At 39.8% G+C, this 16,792-nt stretch overlaps 1 protein-coding gene across 1 annotated transcript in view; it reads right to left on the bottom strand.

Moving 5' to 3' along the window:
- Positions 1-16,792, bottom strand: part of LOC107190826 (Down syndrome cell adhesion molecule-like protein Dscam2) — a 153,849-nt gene that overhangs the window by 17,180 nt on the left and 119,877 nt on the right. Inside the window, 9 exon segments of the mRNA XM_015579713.1 lie at positions 453-888; positions 2,549-2,694; positions 3,704-3,973; positions 4,528-4,725; positions 4,728-4,895; positions 5,905-6,145; positions 6,940-7,133; positions 7,712-7,852; positions 8,890-9,036. Coding sequence (XP_015435199.1) covers positions 453-888; positions 2,549-2,694; positions 3,704-3,973; positions 4,528-4,725; positions 4,728-4,895; positions 5,905-6,145; positions 6,940-7,133; positions 7,712-7,852; positions 8,890-9,036 — 1,941 coding nt within the window.

Here is a 16,792-nt window from a genome sequence, read left to right as displayed (position 1 = left end):
ACATTACGAATGGCGATATTAGGCAATCTATTCCATTTGCATAAACATACGTAGTCTAGTAATTAGTTAACCCTCATTCGTCCCATGTGTCAATTTGACACAGTTTTCTCCCAAGAAATGACGTTATTCTGTCATGTGTAGGTAAATTTAATTGAAGCTTCGTGATTTTTATTTTTAAAGACTTTGCAAATTTAACTATTTATCACTTCCTTGTATTAACTTTTACCACTGGGTCAGTTTTATAGCGAGGGACAAATTCAGTTGGGAAAATGAGGGACGGATGAGGGTTAACATCGAATCCCTTTATATCACTGATACAATACTCAGATAGCACATGACGCCTAGAAGACGCCCATTTTACGGCTATTTTAGGTCTAAGGCGCCTTTAAGCCATCTTCAAGGCGTCATTAGGCGTCATTTGCTATCTGGGTATCAGTGTTCCCGGCACGTACCATGAACGGACACGTAGATCACCTTGCTGAGGCCGGATCCAATCCCATTATTGGCACGACAGAGGTAGTGACGCTCGTCCTGGGGTCCGGCGGAGGCAGTCCACAGTGATCCGTTCGGTAATATGGTTAGCGTACCGTCAGAACCGTCGGGCAGGGGTTTATAGTCATTGGAAGTTCGGCCCCTGGCACGTAGCCACGTGACCCGTGGCGGTGGAAAACCTTTCGCTTCGCAATAAACGATCAACGGGTTCCCAAGAAGGGTGGACACGTCTTGGGGCTCGAAGATCCATTGCGGCGGCACTTTGACTAGAAGCTCAGCCGTGTGGTTCACCCTGGCGGCGCTGTTGGTTGCTACGCAAGTATACTTGCCGCTGTGACGCGAGGACAGTTCCTTAAACACTAGCACGCTGAAGAATTCTGCCGCCCTCTCTTCGATCTGAAAGAGAAATTTAGTTGAACCTTTGTTTCTGCCCCTTTCAGAGTTATATTTTTCATTTTAAAGGGTGTCCCATGATTGGTGGCATAATAGGATAGAGTAGTACGAAATACGACGAGAATATACGAAGGATGAAAAACCGGGTCCAGTCGGTTATACTGTGGACTCTAACTATATTGCCGTGGTCGAGGTTGTGGGGGAGTAAAATGGCAATGAGTTTAGAGCCTCCTCCATTCTATCGCCATAGCCTCGACCTCGGCGGCTGCGCAAAAGCTGGAATTCTGAAACTGAAAATATATATGAAGGGGTAGTGCCTCGCGTGGCAATATGTTCAGTGGCAATGTAGTGAGAGTCCACTGTACTTCCTTGCGTGCTAGAGGAAGTTTAGTTTTTCTGTGAGTATATATACTGCTTTTGAACTTCTGACCCAACGTGTTCTGACAGTATGACACATGTAATTGACGTGAGATGTTGCTTCTTTACAATACGGTCCAATCGTGGCATAACTTGAAGCATGGTCCAGCGTAGAAATTCTCTGTCATTCGGTTTTCTAGGGGCCAAATATGTATCTTCCGTCGAAATTTATAGGCAATTGAAATAAATTTATGGTCCCATCAGATTCTCATCCGTCTGGGCCACTGAAGAAACATTTTGGAGAAAGGTTTTCGGATGATACAACCGTACGGTATGCTGTCCGAGAATGTTATGAACGTCAAGAGCCCGATTTTTATGAAGAGGGAACCTACAAGCTCGTACCACGATAGAACAGGTGCATAAATGCAAAAGGAGTCATTAGTGTAAAGTTCATGAATGATAGCTTAATTTATGAGTAAGTTATATGTAGAAACCTTATCAGCACAGGGAACTTTAGTGTCTGATCAACCCTCTTGGAAGAAAATTTTATCGTGGCTAGCTTCGTTTTCGAGATGTTTTGTGCATGTTTCTAAAACAAATCTTCAGTGTGGACGTATTTCGTCAAAATTGAAGTTCGATTATCTCGAAAACGAAACGATTTACGATCAATTCTGTAGTATGTTTTGGTCTCATTTTTTCATGTAGAATCAGTACCTTTTTGCCTGTGCTCTAAGTTATTGGACATACTATACAGGGTGTTCCAAAAAGATGGGACAATCCGCAATATGGATATTCCTCATGCAAATGCAAATCGAAAAGTCTTTTATCGTTTTGTCATCTAAAGCTTCGTTTCCGACACATTAGTAGTTAAATGAACACATATTTACGCGCAAACACAGTCAAAAAGCGCATGGTCCAAGTCACTGGCCTCTGCTGGTCGTTAACTGCTAAGTCGAGTTTGTGTAACTGCTAATATCTCGGAAATGGAGCTTCAGATTACAAAACGGTGAAGGACTTTTCGATTTGTATTTGCATGAGGAATATCCATGTTACTGATTATCCTACCTTTTTGGGACACCCTGTATATTGACTTGAATCTTCTCAGTGTAGGTAACCGTCTAATAAATTATTGGATCATCCCACAACGAACGTTGTTTCCGTTTTATTGCAAGTAAACACAGAAATTAAGTTTTCCAAGAAGAGATGCGATATTTTTTTGCAGGAGAATATTATAGAAGCAATGTAGTTTAATTTTGTCAGTGTACAAAACGCATAGCTGATTAGTAAGGGAAGAAAAAGAACGTACACGTAGAGAGGAGGGCAACTTTTCGCCATCTTTGAGCCAAGAGAAACCGATGGGAAGATCACCGGAAGTGACGCTGCAGGTGACCTGAGCACGACTGCCTTCCTGGAGGTTCAGAGGAAAATTGAAGGGACTCATAATTGGGGGACCTGGAACAGATGAATTTTTATCTGATTAATAATGAATTTTATTTGTTTTTCTTACTTATAGTTTCGTATTTATTTAGAATAATCGTGGAATAAGATGTAACACGAATGTCCGAAACAAGTTCAATATTTTTTTAGAGAAAAGAAAAAGACCTTCAAAACTATTATAGTAATCATAAAAAGCGTGGAACTTATTTCCGGTTAGAGTTCACCGTTTTCTATCCACGTATTCTTTCGCCAGCTTTTTCCCCACACGCCTTGACAAATGAGAGAAACTTAAAGAGTAGCGCCCCGCGAATACACCCGAGTGTGCAATTTACTTCATGACTTCTTCACGGCGGTAAGCTAGTTGACCATGAACAAAGAAAAACAACTTCCTCTCTTATTAACACGAGTCTCTATATTTACAGGGTGTTCCAGCTAAGATGCTCACCTCGAATAATGGCGTAACGGTACACTTTATGAAAATTTTGAGGCCAGGAACTTAAATGGCATTAAATGACACATTTTATGGGTTACGTGCTTTTTTTGTGGGTGGAAGCATTTCAAAGATTTCAAGGATATCTTGGCTTCTTTTTAACGGAATGACCTATTTTCTTGTACCATAGTTCGATAGAGTATCAAATTCTGAGTAAAAATATGTTGACCTTCATACGTCCTAAATCTAATAGTTACCGAAGTATTTACAAACTAATCACTGTATTGAAATTGAGGGGCATCAGTTCGAGCTCTCATAGCTTTCAGATACAAAGTACGTATTAAAAATTATTTCCGAAATTTAATACTTGTTTCGAACCAAATCCAAAATAATGTTCCCTTAACATATTATCTGCCTGTTCTCAACCGTTCCACGGCATTTTCTTCAAGATTCAGGAAGATATATTGTATATGAACTGAAATTACTCATTGGTGCACCTCGCAAATTTGCATAAACGTCCATTCATAAATACTGGTAAACTGGTTTTCTAGTAAACACCAGAACGTTCCAGGATTTTTATAATGTGATACTCACTGCTGACTGTGAGTCTGATATCTCTGCTGGCCGTTTCACCTGATCTTGCCCGCACCATGCAAGTGTAAGTGCCAGCGTCGTTTGGGTCCACGTTGGCAATGGTAAGACGGCCCTCCTTGTCGACACGGTGCTGTATGTCGAGAAGCAGTTTAACACCGCCGCGGGACCACTCGACGGATGTGATGGGGTAACCCGAGTAAGGACAGGTTATGGTGGTATCGACACCGGCTATAGCTCGGACTGGTCCTATAGATCGGATATACGGCGGACCTGAAATGATTAATCGACAAGGAGTGTTTTCTAATAGGCTTCGTCCATGTTGAATGATCGGCATCTGAATTCGACGTTCTCCGCTCAAAACATTGGGTGAATACGTAGAAAAGCTACCTACCCTCCGATTTGAATGATTTTTGGATATATTGTAAAATTCGACATTTTGAACAACTTTTTACCATACATATAACGCGGGGAGTTGTTTAGTTTGCGAAATATTCGCGACAAACTATCAGTATTAGCGCATTAAATTAGCTTCGTTTAGCTTAACCTTCCGTTTATTTGACTGATACAGAGTAACGATTCATTCTTATTTAGCAGAGGTATTAACGTGAACGGACGTTTAGTTTCATAGAATTGCAAATCGATTAGTATAATGCTTCAGAGTTGATTAGACACAGTTCAGGAAAAAAATAACTGTCCTAACCAAACTATAAAACTCCATAATGTATAATACCTTAGAATAAACCAAATCAAGAATGCCGAATAGAACGTCAGTATTTTCTTTTATAATAAACAAATAAGTATTTTTCCATTATTATTAAAATTACCATAAATATTCAATCTGGCTTTGTGTTCAACCGTAGCCAAGTTGTTGAACGCGACGCAGGCGTAGAGGCCGCCGTCTTCAGCCGCGGCTGATGATATGTTCAAATGACTCATCACATCCCCGGACTGATCGACGTACTGTCCTATCGCGTACCTGGGTGGACATTGTTTGTGGTTAAGAAGTGGAATATTGATCGATCTGATCCCGATTCGCACCTGTGCCCAGCAGCGATTTCGCTCAGAGGTTCTCCGTCTAGGAGCCATGTGAATGATGGGGGTGGAGATCCTGTTGCAGAGCATCGCAAAGACACTGGAGGTCCTGGTCGTAGGGCCTGTTCGATGAACGTGTATTGCAGTTCTGGCACAGTATCTGGGATAATTGAATAAAGATTAATAGGAATTTTATAAGTCAGTATTTCAGAGCATGATTGCTCTGTTTTTTATAATATGGATGTTCAGGACTCTATGTATTCGGTAGACACAGGAATCGGTACTTAAGGTACTCAGCGCTCAAGGTATTCGGTACTCGATACTCAAGGGTCTCGGTACTCGGTACTCAAGATATTCGGTACGCAAAGTACCCAAGGTACTCAAGGGATTCAAAGTACTCTGCACTCAAATTATTTGGCACTCAAGGTACTCAAAGTACTTTGCACTCAAAGTTTTCGGTACTCAAGGTACTCAACGTACTCGATACTCAATGTACTCGATTCTCTGACGGTACAACCCGAAAGAATATAATTCTGCATGTGAAAATAAGTCGAAAATACAAAATAAAATTTTCTCGTATAATGCTTCATTTTCAAGATAATCAATTTTTGAAATCCATGGAACGCTTATGTACAATTCGTGTTGACAACAAGTAGAAACAGAATATAATAACAGACGTGTTAACCAAGTTCTATTCAATTACACGCGGATCTATCAGATTTTCAAATTTGTTTGTCTAGAAAACGAAGCATCGTACGAAAAAATTATATTCTACATTTTCGGTATATTTTTGCATGCAAAATCACATTCTTTTAGGGTTGTATTATCAGTTCGGGAACTCCCTACATATAAGCTACAATTTTAACATTAAATATTTCGTAAACTAATGGTCATATGGGGCTAAAACAAATATCATTGGCTTCAGATTTCCAAGCTCTATCATTCTGCTAAACCTCTTAAAAAGTCAGCGTTACACCTAGAGACCTCTCCTTGTAAGACACTAATTTACACCCTCTTAGTATCGTCTAGTAGCGCCAACAGTTCCTAATTTTGATAGGTACTTATACTCTGGGCCTGTTTTCATATAGAGTAATATCTATGCATATTTTAATAGTTTCATGTAATTACTATATTCCTGAACGTAACAACGGTATAATCCGTGGAAATACCTCCAAGTTTCAATTCGGCTGTGGCTTGAGCGTTCTCCTTGTCGCTTCTGACTAGACACTGATACATCCCCTTGTCCTTTCGACCGATCGAGCCTATCACGAGTACCAGAGGAGCCAGCAATCTGATCCTTGTGTCCTGAGCGGTCAATACTGGCACACCATCGTGCAACCACTCGACGCTCTCGACCGGATAACCCTCCACCGTGCAATTCATAGTGGCGGACTCTCCGGAATTGATGGTCTGTAAATAACCGGGAAACGGTTAACGATTCGTGCTCGAAAGTTAATGCCCGTGTCACGAATTACGCAGCCCTGTCCTCCCTTCCGCCGCCACTGTCAGTTCCGTCTGTTGCCCTTCAACGAATATCACGATGCGCTATTGTTTTCGTGCTAGATAAATATATTTATCAATGTCTACGTAATAAATACGATTATTTAACACAAGATATTTAACTCTATACGGTAATGTTGCGATGAGTGCGACATACTCGAGTCTACTTCGGAGCATTCGTGGCAACACGGAGAGGTTTTCAGCCCCTCATAAATTTGTTTTTTGTCCGAAGCCGAGCCTCTGCTTAGCTTTTGTTTACTCTGTTTTGATTGGTCCCACAGGGGGACTTCCCCAGTGGTGGGAATAACGCCGTTGCTCGTGTCGCATACATCGAGGGATCATTGTAGTTGGGAAATGTTGTGAAGTTGAAATGGAAAAGTTCTAACATTTTGACAATTATTACAGGCTATCTATGATCCCGAGACAGAGTCGGCACAATAGAAACTTGGACTTGCGTAATGAAATTCTCGTCCTAGATTTCATAAATTATCGAAACTGGGATTTCAGATCTTGGCAATGAAACTGATTAGGCTCCACGGGCGAATTTTCGGCCAGGCCTGATCTAGACTATATGTATTTATCAATTTTCTGTTACGTTATCATTCGTTTTACAATTTGATGGCTATGGAGAGTATTTGTGGAATAATATAAGCTTCAATTTCATAAGGATAAAAGTGTTTGATTGTCACTGGACAGATTCGTACCTGAACACGGGGCTGTATCCGTGCATTAAGTTTTGACGTGACCGACAGGTGTGTTTCCGCCCGTTGCTCGCCCACCTGGTTGCTGGCCCGGCAAATATATCTGCCTGCGTCCTGCGCATCCACGCGACGAATTTGCATCAAATCGCCCCAGAGTTGAATCCGTTGGCTAAATGATTCCACGGGTATCGAGTGTCCTGTAACAGTAACCATAAACGTTATGCAGGATGCTAACAATCCTAACGACTGTTGCTTCCAGTTAGGAGGATAGTAACCAAATGGTCCTGACAATGTTGTTGTTAAATAGACGAAACGGAACGTCGCGTGTACAGGATGAATCACATAATTGGTCATCCATATTATCTCCATGTAAGGTGACTAATCAAAATAACTCCAGAATCTTATGTGAAATATGTTCAAACTGATCTGGAAGGTTTATAAAATGTTGTTCGTTTTAAGGTAACAAAATCTGGAACAATTTATGAATAATAAAAATATTTGTGCCACAGCCTAAGCGATGGATCACCCAAAAAGGATATCACAAAGCAGTTTCATATGTCTTTGGTCGAGTGAAAATTGTAACAGAAGTGTCACGTGTTAATTCCTCAATATCTTTTTCATACATTCTTGATAATGGTAGTTAAATTATAACCCTAGCTCTCTGCTGTTTAGAGGACAATGTCCGAACGATGTCGATATTACGCGAACACGTTAGGCTACGCAATCTACAGTGTGCTCCGGATTATACAGTAAACAATCCCCTAATTAAACCAACCGTTAACATCGCGATACCAGGTAAATTGCGGGGGCGGGTTTCCTTGCGCAGAGCAGGTCAGGTGAACGTCCGAGCCGCTTTCGGCAGAAATGGCGATCTGGGACCTCTGCATCAGTCTCGGCGGCATATGTCTACTTGGTTCTGAAAATTGAAACACAAGTGTTAAATTCTAATGGAGTTTATTTCATACGAATTGACCTTTGACTCTAAAGAAAAGTATTACAGATAATAATCAATTGTCAGTAATCTGAAAAGATTGGTGTTCATGTATGCAATAAGATTCAAATATTTCTGACCTAAATCTGATTTACCTGCAATTAGATTGTTGCACACAAATTGGGTGATTTAGTGATAGCTATACAGGGTGACTCACCGAACGTTTTCACCTTAAATATCTTTGTTGTTTTTAAAGATACGTAAAATGTCTTCAGGACAAAGTTGAATGGTTCAATGGGGCTCGCACGATGCCAACAAATTTTTGTTTTTACGTCATTTTTTTTAGAGGTATCAAGGTCACCTTCATTTTTCTAAATGGAACCACTCTTTTTCCGTGACCTTGAATGACGTTGAATAATTATAGTCACTGAATTCCTAATGAAAGGGACTATCATTGTAAGTGTTTAAAAAAGGGTGATTCCATTTTAAAAAACGAAGGTGACCTTGATATCTCTAAAAAAAAAAATGACGTAAAAACAAAAATTTGTTGGCATCGTGTGAGTACCCAGCCACAAAGAAGGCAGCTGTAAGTAAGTGTTGTCGAAGAGTAATCTCCAAATGTAGTACAGTAATTATGTAATAAATAAACACGAATGTTACACCTGTATTTCAATGAAAAATGTGTATACAATTTATATAATATTACTTTGTCGAATAAAATGCATGCAATGTTCAATATAATATCAACTGTTGGTACAAACGATGATTTCGTGTGCAACAATTTAATAGAAGTGAATTCTTTATTGTACAGTGAGTTGCACTTTCGTTGCTTAAAAAGTTATTCTGTGCACATTATGATTTCACTGAAACGTAAGAACAGTTTTTTTTTTAAATCATACAAAACCAGAAGTGAAACGTAAGAAAAGTTCTTTTTTTTTCTTCAGTATTAGCCGAAGATTAAGCCGGAAACTTTTGGCTTTTACTTAGAAGTTTACTGTGAAGAATCGACACGAATGACATGCCTGTTACTGTCAACGTAGCAGGTTCGCTTTTTCTTCTTTCACCGGTCAACGCGTGAAGAGTCAAGCACGAGTACGTCGCCTTGCCGTCCTCCTGTCTGGCGGCTCTGATGTGGAGGTCGCCTTGGGATGTGACCACGAACCTCCCACCTGCAATTGGATCAAAGTCACTTGTATAAAACAGGGACCTAAACCGGTATAATTTTGATACCGGTATTATGCCATCAAAGCTACACCGAAACCGATATATCACCGAAAACCGAAATAAATACCGGTATTTTTTCGGCTTTTATAAGGATAGAACTTACATTGGGTTATATAGGGCGAAGATTCAACCGAAAATACCGGTATACTACTGATATTTACATTAATATTATTATTATTATTATATATATTATAATATATTAAAATAAGAAACATTTTCGATATCATTAACGGTTTCGAAGACATTCACGGGACTTGATTTATATAGCTCACCCTATATATCAAAAGTACACACGATATGGGGCAAAATAATACAGTTTGACGTCAGAACCCGTTCCCTCGGTGTATAAGTGGATCAGGTACGTCCCTTTAAACATATCTGGGCGCTGATCGAAAAGAGGCTTTGCTTCGCTGCGCCGGCGAAGCCGTTTCAATCGAAAACAAGACCAGTATACCCCGGATTGCCCAGGGCCTGGGAAAATACTACGGTCGTTTCACAGCGAGGCCGCGATACCCCAATAATTTCGCTTCCATGTTCGAATCCGCGGCAACGAAAGGTTATGCAAAATCCCCGGCGTCTGTCGATGAAATCCCATCGAATCACCGACGGACGTACCGTCAGGTGTGAAATTTTCAATTTAGTCCAGCCAACGGCTGGACCTCGGACCCGTCGACTGGCTAGACAAGTCAGACCATCCGATGGAGATTCTTTCGCATCGCGGAACGAATCTCGGGACCGTAGAACGAATTATGAGACTGATCTATATGTGAGATTTTTCCGGCGAACATAGTTGTGTTGGTCAGTTGGATTGGTTATACTAGAAATTTTTCCAGAAAACAATTTTTAACTACCACCTTTGCTGTATATGTTAGGTTACATACTCACGAAATGTTTATGAATGCACTTGCAGCTGAATTTTGATTTTAAAATATTTAAACATCCAAATTTATCTATAGTATTGTGATAAAAACTAACTGCCCTAAACCACAAGTTTCCATACTGTTCCAAACCATAGTACAGTAATGTCTTGATGAGTGCGACATACTTGGGTCCACTTCGAAGCATCCATGGCAAGACGGAAAAGTTTTCAGACTGTCATAAATTTATTTTTTGTCCCAAGCCCAGCCTCTGCTTAGCTTCTGTTTACTCCGTTTTGATTGGTTCCACATAGGGACGCACCAGCGATGGGAATAACGCTGTTGCTCCTGTCGCATTCATCGAGGAATCACGGTAGTACATTTACCATGTTTAACGATATTTACTAAATTTTGTGTTTATAGCTTCGAATTCCTTTTATTCCAACTTTTTAGCTATCTATTCATCTTGAAAATGTTAAGAAAATCATATCCAACTGTATTACTGCCATGATCCTACAATAGTAGGACGCCACACAAGTATTACACGAACCTTATCTTTATAAAATATATACTTAGTTTTGACTCTCACTGTACGCAGGGGAAGGGGAACCATCAGAAGAAGAAATGACGGAGCACGTAGCCAACAATATCTGAATTGCTGTCACCTGCAATACGTTAAGTACACGTCTGTCTCTTCAAACGGCAACAAGAAGCACGATCTGTCGAAAGAAAGGGTGGAAATGGCTCACGTTCTTCGACAGAGCCGTCGTTTGCTCGAATGCTTTCATTACGGAAGGTGCTTTATGCGTTTCAGTCAGGGTCGCGTCCGATGTCGGTGAACTTCGCGCCCTCCATATGTCCTGGCAGGAAGAGGAAAAGGGTGGTGCGGGGATTTATCGATCCATCGTCAAGTTTTTCTTCTTCGCCGGCTCGTACGTGCCAAACGACACTCGCCGGCTTTGTTGTCCTTCTTGCTGTCTGTCTATTTCGCGGAAGACACATTTTCATTATCTCGACTCTGACTTCTGTCGCGTCACGTCATTGTCTGCTAGACGAGCGAAACACACGATCCATTCGACATTTTCGTAATCGAAAATTGTTCCTCGGAGGAACTATGATAGGGAAGGGAATCATATCGAGTTATATGTGACCAGATTTTAGAACTATACTAATGTCTTGATGAGTGCGACGTACTTGGGTCCCCCCTGGAACCAATCAAAACAGAGTAAACAGAAACTACGCAGAGGCTCGGCTTCGGGGAAAAACAAATTTATGTGGAGCTGAAAAATTTTCCGCCTTGCCATCAATGCTCCGAAGTGGAACCGAGTATGTTGCACTCATCGAGACATTACGGTATCTCGTTAACTATTAGTTTTGGGACGTATGAAGGTTAACATATTTTTATTCAGAATTTGATACTCTATCGATCTACGGTCGAAAAAATAGGTCATTCCGTTAAAAAAAATCTGGGTGACCTTGAAATCTCGGAAATGCCTCCACCCACAAAAAAAGCACGTCCCTTATAAGATGTGCCCCTTGATGCCATTTAAGTTCCACGCCTCAAAATTTTCATAAAGTGTACCGTTAAGTCATTACTCGAAGTGATCAAGTTATCTGAGACACCTTGTATACCTCAATATACATATTTACAGAACGTATACAATGCCCACCGATGAAGATCAGAACACCCGTTCTGACTACAAAAAATTTAACATTTCATGGATACTATATATTTTGCATCACTTTTACCATTTACCATAAACAATGCCAGGAACAAAATATATTTAATATCACCGATGATTTTGTACGAACTTACCGGGTATGATTCGCATTTAACCCCTTCGCATCGGAGGACGAGATATCTCGCCACGTGATTTCGTTTGTGATATGCTTTGGACGAGATATCTTGCAACGCAATGTCTTTCATGCGATGCTATGTACGAAATATCTCGCGACACAAAGTCGTTCTTTTATTACAACGCGAGATATCTCGTCCAACGATTTGTATCAAAATAAATTCGTAGGTCACTGTGAATGTGAATGTAGAAAAGGTTAGGATTGTCAAATGAAGAAAATCTTTTGTTTCTAGAAACTAATGATTTTATTTTTCCATAATGCGATTCTTATTAAATCATCGCAACATGATGACTACACTTACGGAATGCTCCATGAAAACTGTTGTAATGAATTCAATGTAGAAGCGGAATACCATCGTCTAAAAGCAACCGATGAGTGACATTCAGTTGTAAACGTTGAAAAATGGGAACGTGAGCGCGACATATCTCGTCCAAAGCAGCACGCGAACGATTTTGTGTCGCGAGATATTTCGTACATAGCATCGCATGAAAGACATTGCGTTGCAAGATATCTCGTCCAAAGTATATCATGAACGATATCACATGGCGAGATATCTCGTCCTCCGATGCGAAGGGGTTAAGATGTGTCCCAATGCTTATGTCTGCATACAGTGATTCATAAAATTGTTCATTTATACCTACAAAAATGATTGCTAAATTCATCACATCTTTCTTTCCTTAAATATTGCCCCTTTTGCTTACATATATTGTTTGATTGTAACATAGAGCAACACGTTCGCATACGTAGAACAAGAAAATACAATTTTTTGATGCGAACAAACGTGTGAGTCACTAGTGGTTCATCGTACATACGATACACTCTCAAAAACTTTAAAAGGAAGATTTTTCGACCATTTTCCAGGTCGTTTTCCATGCGTGTTTCCCAGTTTTGTCTGCCATGGAGGCCGCGGTTTTCGTTATTACTTCGATTTCCAGACGCGTTTCATTGTGCTCACGAGATTCCCGCTTCGCAATCGACGTTTATTGATCGACAAGGACCGCAGATACGCTCAAGAGGCCTCCGATACACGAATCCCCCGTCGAAGTTATGTGAAACGACTAGAAACGCGGGCACGAACGTAATTTCCGATAGGGACAGAAATCACGTTATTTCGGTTCACCTTGAATTTTTCATGATAGATCAATGGGAACCGATTTCTTCCATTGCCGACGTGACAAGCAATTAAAAAACATTGGGAACAGTTGCGAAGTTGCCACGATGCGATCTCGAATTAGTGCCATGAAGAATAAATATTTCTGTTAACTATTTAGAATTTCATTTCGGTGCTCGTTTCGTCGTCGAATGAACTTTCGACTTAGTTGTTTTCACTTTAACCGTCAGAGTTTGTTGGAATTCTACCGGGTGTAACAAAAATGTTGGAGAACCCGGAAATGGGAGACTCGTGTGGTGATTTGAAACAAGTTTTTCCTTAGCAAAAATTGTATCCGAGGCTTTGTTAACGAGATATTAACGAAAAACCCCGACCAATCAGAGTCCGGCGACCGACAGACACGCGCAGTGAGTTCAGAGCGCGTGTCTGCCGGCAGAGCTCTGATTGGTCGGGGTTTTTTGTTAATATCTCGTTAACAAAGCCTCGGACAACATTTTTGCTAAGGAAAAACTTGTTTCAAATCACCTCACGAGTCTCCCATTTCCGGGTACTCCAATATTTTCGTTACATTTCATAAAGCAACCGTAATTTTCGAATATATCGATAATTGCAATAGCGCGTGTTATAATCTCTTGTGACCATGATCTCCGCAATAAATTAATTTTTCAGACTCACGGCTATTTTAATGCTGTTTCTTCTGCAGTAACGTTGAATGACCTTGAATAATTATAGTCACTGAATTCCTAATGAAAAGGACTATCACCGTAGGTGTTTAAAAAAGGGTGATTCCATTTAAAAAAATGAAGGTGACCTTGATATCTCTAAAAAAATGACGTAAAAACAAAAATTTGTTGGCATCGTGCGAGCCCGATTTAACCATCCAATTTCGTCCTTAAAACATTTGACCTGTCTTTAAAAACAACACAGATATTTGAGGTGCAAACGTTAGGTGACTTACCCCGTATATTGCTAAAGACTACAATCTATTAAAAAATTTTTTTCAATTTTTATTAAAAATTGCCACATGACTAATATATAGATTTTAAGATCTTAATTCACCATTCTGAGAAGTGTATTTTACAACCTAACTATAATTATTGTAACTATTATTTTAATATCAACTGGTAGTACAACATATCCAAATTTGAACAAAATCCGAAATGGTTCCCCCAAAAGCGTCTGATTTTGCGTAGAATGCCCCTTTACATTTGATTTTATTTGAAATGAAAAGCAAACTCTCCGTACTCACCCAATGCACTGCCGAAACAATGAACTATCAACGGGCGCATTCTCAGACACGCATTTCAGATTAGCTCGAGTGGAAAGTGCCTCTGACAAAGAATTGAACTTCAAGTAACCGAGAATGCAGGACGCGTTTACGTAAAAGCTCCCAACCCACTTCGTAAAATCTTCAAGCGCTCGACGGACGCACGTTCGCGACAGATTCTCCAGGCACGTATTTCAATCGAACGGTTCGTTCGCTCGCGAGAGCATCCATTTACTCTTCTAGCTTTCAAGCACCGCCGGCAAGAATTTTTGGGGCGACTTTACAGGCTATTATTGAACAGAGTGTCTGAAACTCGAAGTAACTTCTCGTATAAGATCAGAATATTTTCCTGCAGTATTTCAAAGTAAAACTCAATAGTCGTAGAGGAAACAGCACTAGTTTAAATGAATAAAAAACACGTCATTTATGTATATGGATGGGAGGTATGGTTTTCAAATTTTTCACCTAACTTTTTTAATTATTTCTGTTCAAGTTTCGTTGAATAATGTGTAAGTTAGTATTACAGCCTTTAGTAAATACAGTCGCTCAGAAAGGGATGATTAAGTGTGTTCGATAAAATCAAACAACTTTCATATGGAACATTTTTTCGTATTTTCAATAGTCAGAGAAATAATAATATATAGACAGAAGAAATAATAAATAGCGTATACATACTTAAACCGGACATATTGTAGAGAAGTAACGATACAAGACATCTCTTTTAGAAGATACTTACTCCCCTACAGCCCCGAGCATGGCAATATAGTTCGAGTCCACTGTAAAAATAACATTTATCATAATACCTGAATTTATAAAAAGTAATGAAATAAATAATTTCCTACCCGTATCAAGGTCTTTAATTGGCCACCCATATGATATAAATTTTATTTTTAAATATTTAACATATCGAATTGGTAGGTGGTTAGTCAATTGAGATATCTGAATATCGAAGTGCCAATACGGAATTCCGGCACATCGATGCATAAGAATCGCGACATCTGGTACGGGTTCTATAAGAATATTTCCGTTCAGTTCCGCAAGAAATCGCCACGGGTCCCGTTGGAGTGACGACAATAACGCCTGGAACGATGCAACGGGGACAGTACTAACCCAGACCTAACACCGGGTCCGCGGCACTCGAGCGTTTTAATATCGGGAAATGGCGAAAACAAACACGGCAACACTAGAAGAAATATGGAAATCCCGGGGAAACACGGGGAAATATTCCGGGAGCGGGCATCGGCATGGACACGACGAAGAGATAGTAATATACGGTCGTACACGATACGAGGCTCCCAACTGCAAACAGCGGATCGCCAGGTCGGCCAGATACAGTTTGGTTGCGACAGAAATGGGAAAGAGAGAGAGAGAGAGAGGGGGAAGGAGGGATTTATTATTCGGGATGAAAGTGCACTCGTCCGTGAAAGTAGTGAAATAACTTTGATACCCGTTAAAATACGTGAGAAGAATCATGGTTACTAAACTTCTGCAGAAAATAGGGTATTTCGATACATTAATGTTTTTAAAAGGTTGGAATAGAGTTGGAGAACTGTTGATCTAGGGGAAAAGTTTCTTGTGTAACATTTGAATGTTTCACGTTTATTTGTCGCTCCAAAAAATGGCTTACAGTATGGTAAGCGCACCTAATCGCCTACCCAAATTCATCCCAGTTTTCAATTGATGGATAATTGATATTTTTGCACCTAAACAGTCCCACATAAAAAAATTAATTTTAACGCGTGCCACACAAATCTGGGAGTATATACATTAAAGTAGAATGAGAAGATTTACATAAAGAACATTGTAATAAATTAATAAATAAAATTCCCAACATTTGTTTGAAAGTTATTGAAAACAATATGTGGTCTTTTTAACCAAAAATTGGCCTACAGTATGGTAAGTGCGCCTAATCGGCTACCCAAATCCAAATTGTTCTCAATTGATAGATAACTGATATTTTTGCACCTAATCAGTCCCACAGCCATCTTAGTTTTCACGAAAGTGAGATCAATAAACTTATAGATTGTTTATATATCGAGTCAGATGAATCTTACATCGATTACATTTTTGTATTTTACGGTAAATTATAATCATTATGACTTAGCAGTTCGAAAACATATTTATCGTAGAGCAACCTAATACTTCATTCGCCAGAAACAGACATACACTAATTGTCTACTGACCATACTACTCTACTTAAGGGATGAGATTGATAGGTATCTTCCTTCATTTGTTAAGTGGTAAAAGTTTCAAAGGAAATATCCGTATTCTACTTGTCTCCCTAAGAGTTGCCCATTTTACCTGTCGCCGTTATCAGATTTGTACTAATTGTCTGGCTAAAGATAGTACCACTTACTCCCCTTAAAGGAACATATACAGGGTGTCTCACCCGATTTCGACATCTTGATTTTCTCGCTATTGTTACTCGTAGCAAAAAATGTTTCAGCGGAGACTTGAATGGTATCGAGTTGAGCATATTCTGATGTTATTAGTTTTTTCGTGAGTAGACGCGTAAAGGTCATATAAAGGTCAACCTTGTTTTTTTAAATGGAATGAGGTATTTTTTAATACATCAATCGATGCAGCTGGACATTCGTTAAAAAGAGTAC

This window comes from Dufourea novaeangliae, unplaced genomic scaffold (assembly GCF_001272555.1).
Source record: "Dufourea novaeangliae isolate 0120121106 unplaced genomic scaffold, ASM127255v1 scaffold11, whole genome shotgun sequence".
NCBI classification, from domain to species: Eukaryota; Metazoa; Arthropoda; class Insecta; order Hymenoptera; family Halictidae; genus Dufourea; species Dufourea novaeangliae.
The sequence above is the reverse complement of the archived record's forward strand: the minus strand, read 5'-3'. Positions and strand labels throughout refer to the sequence as shown.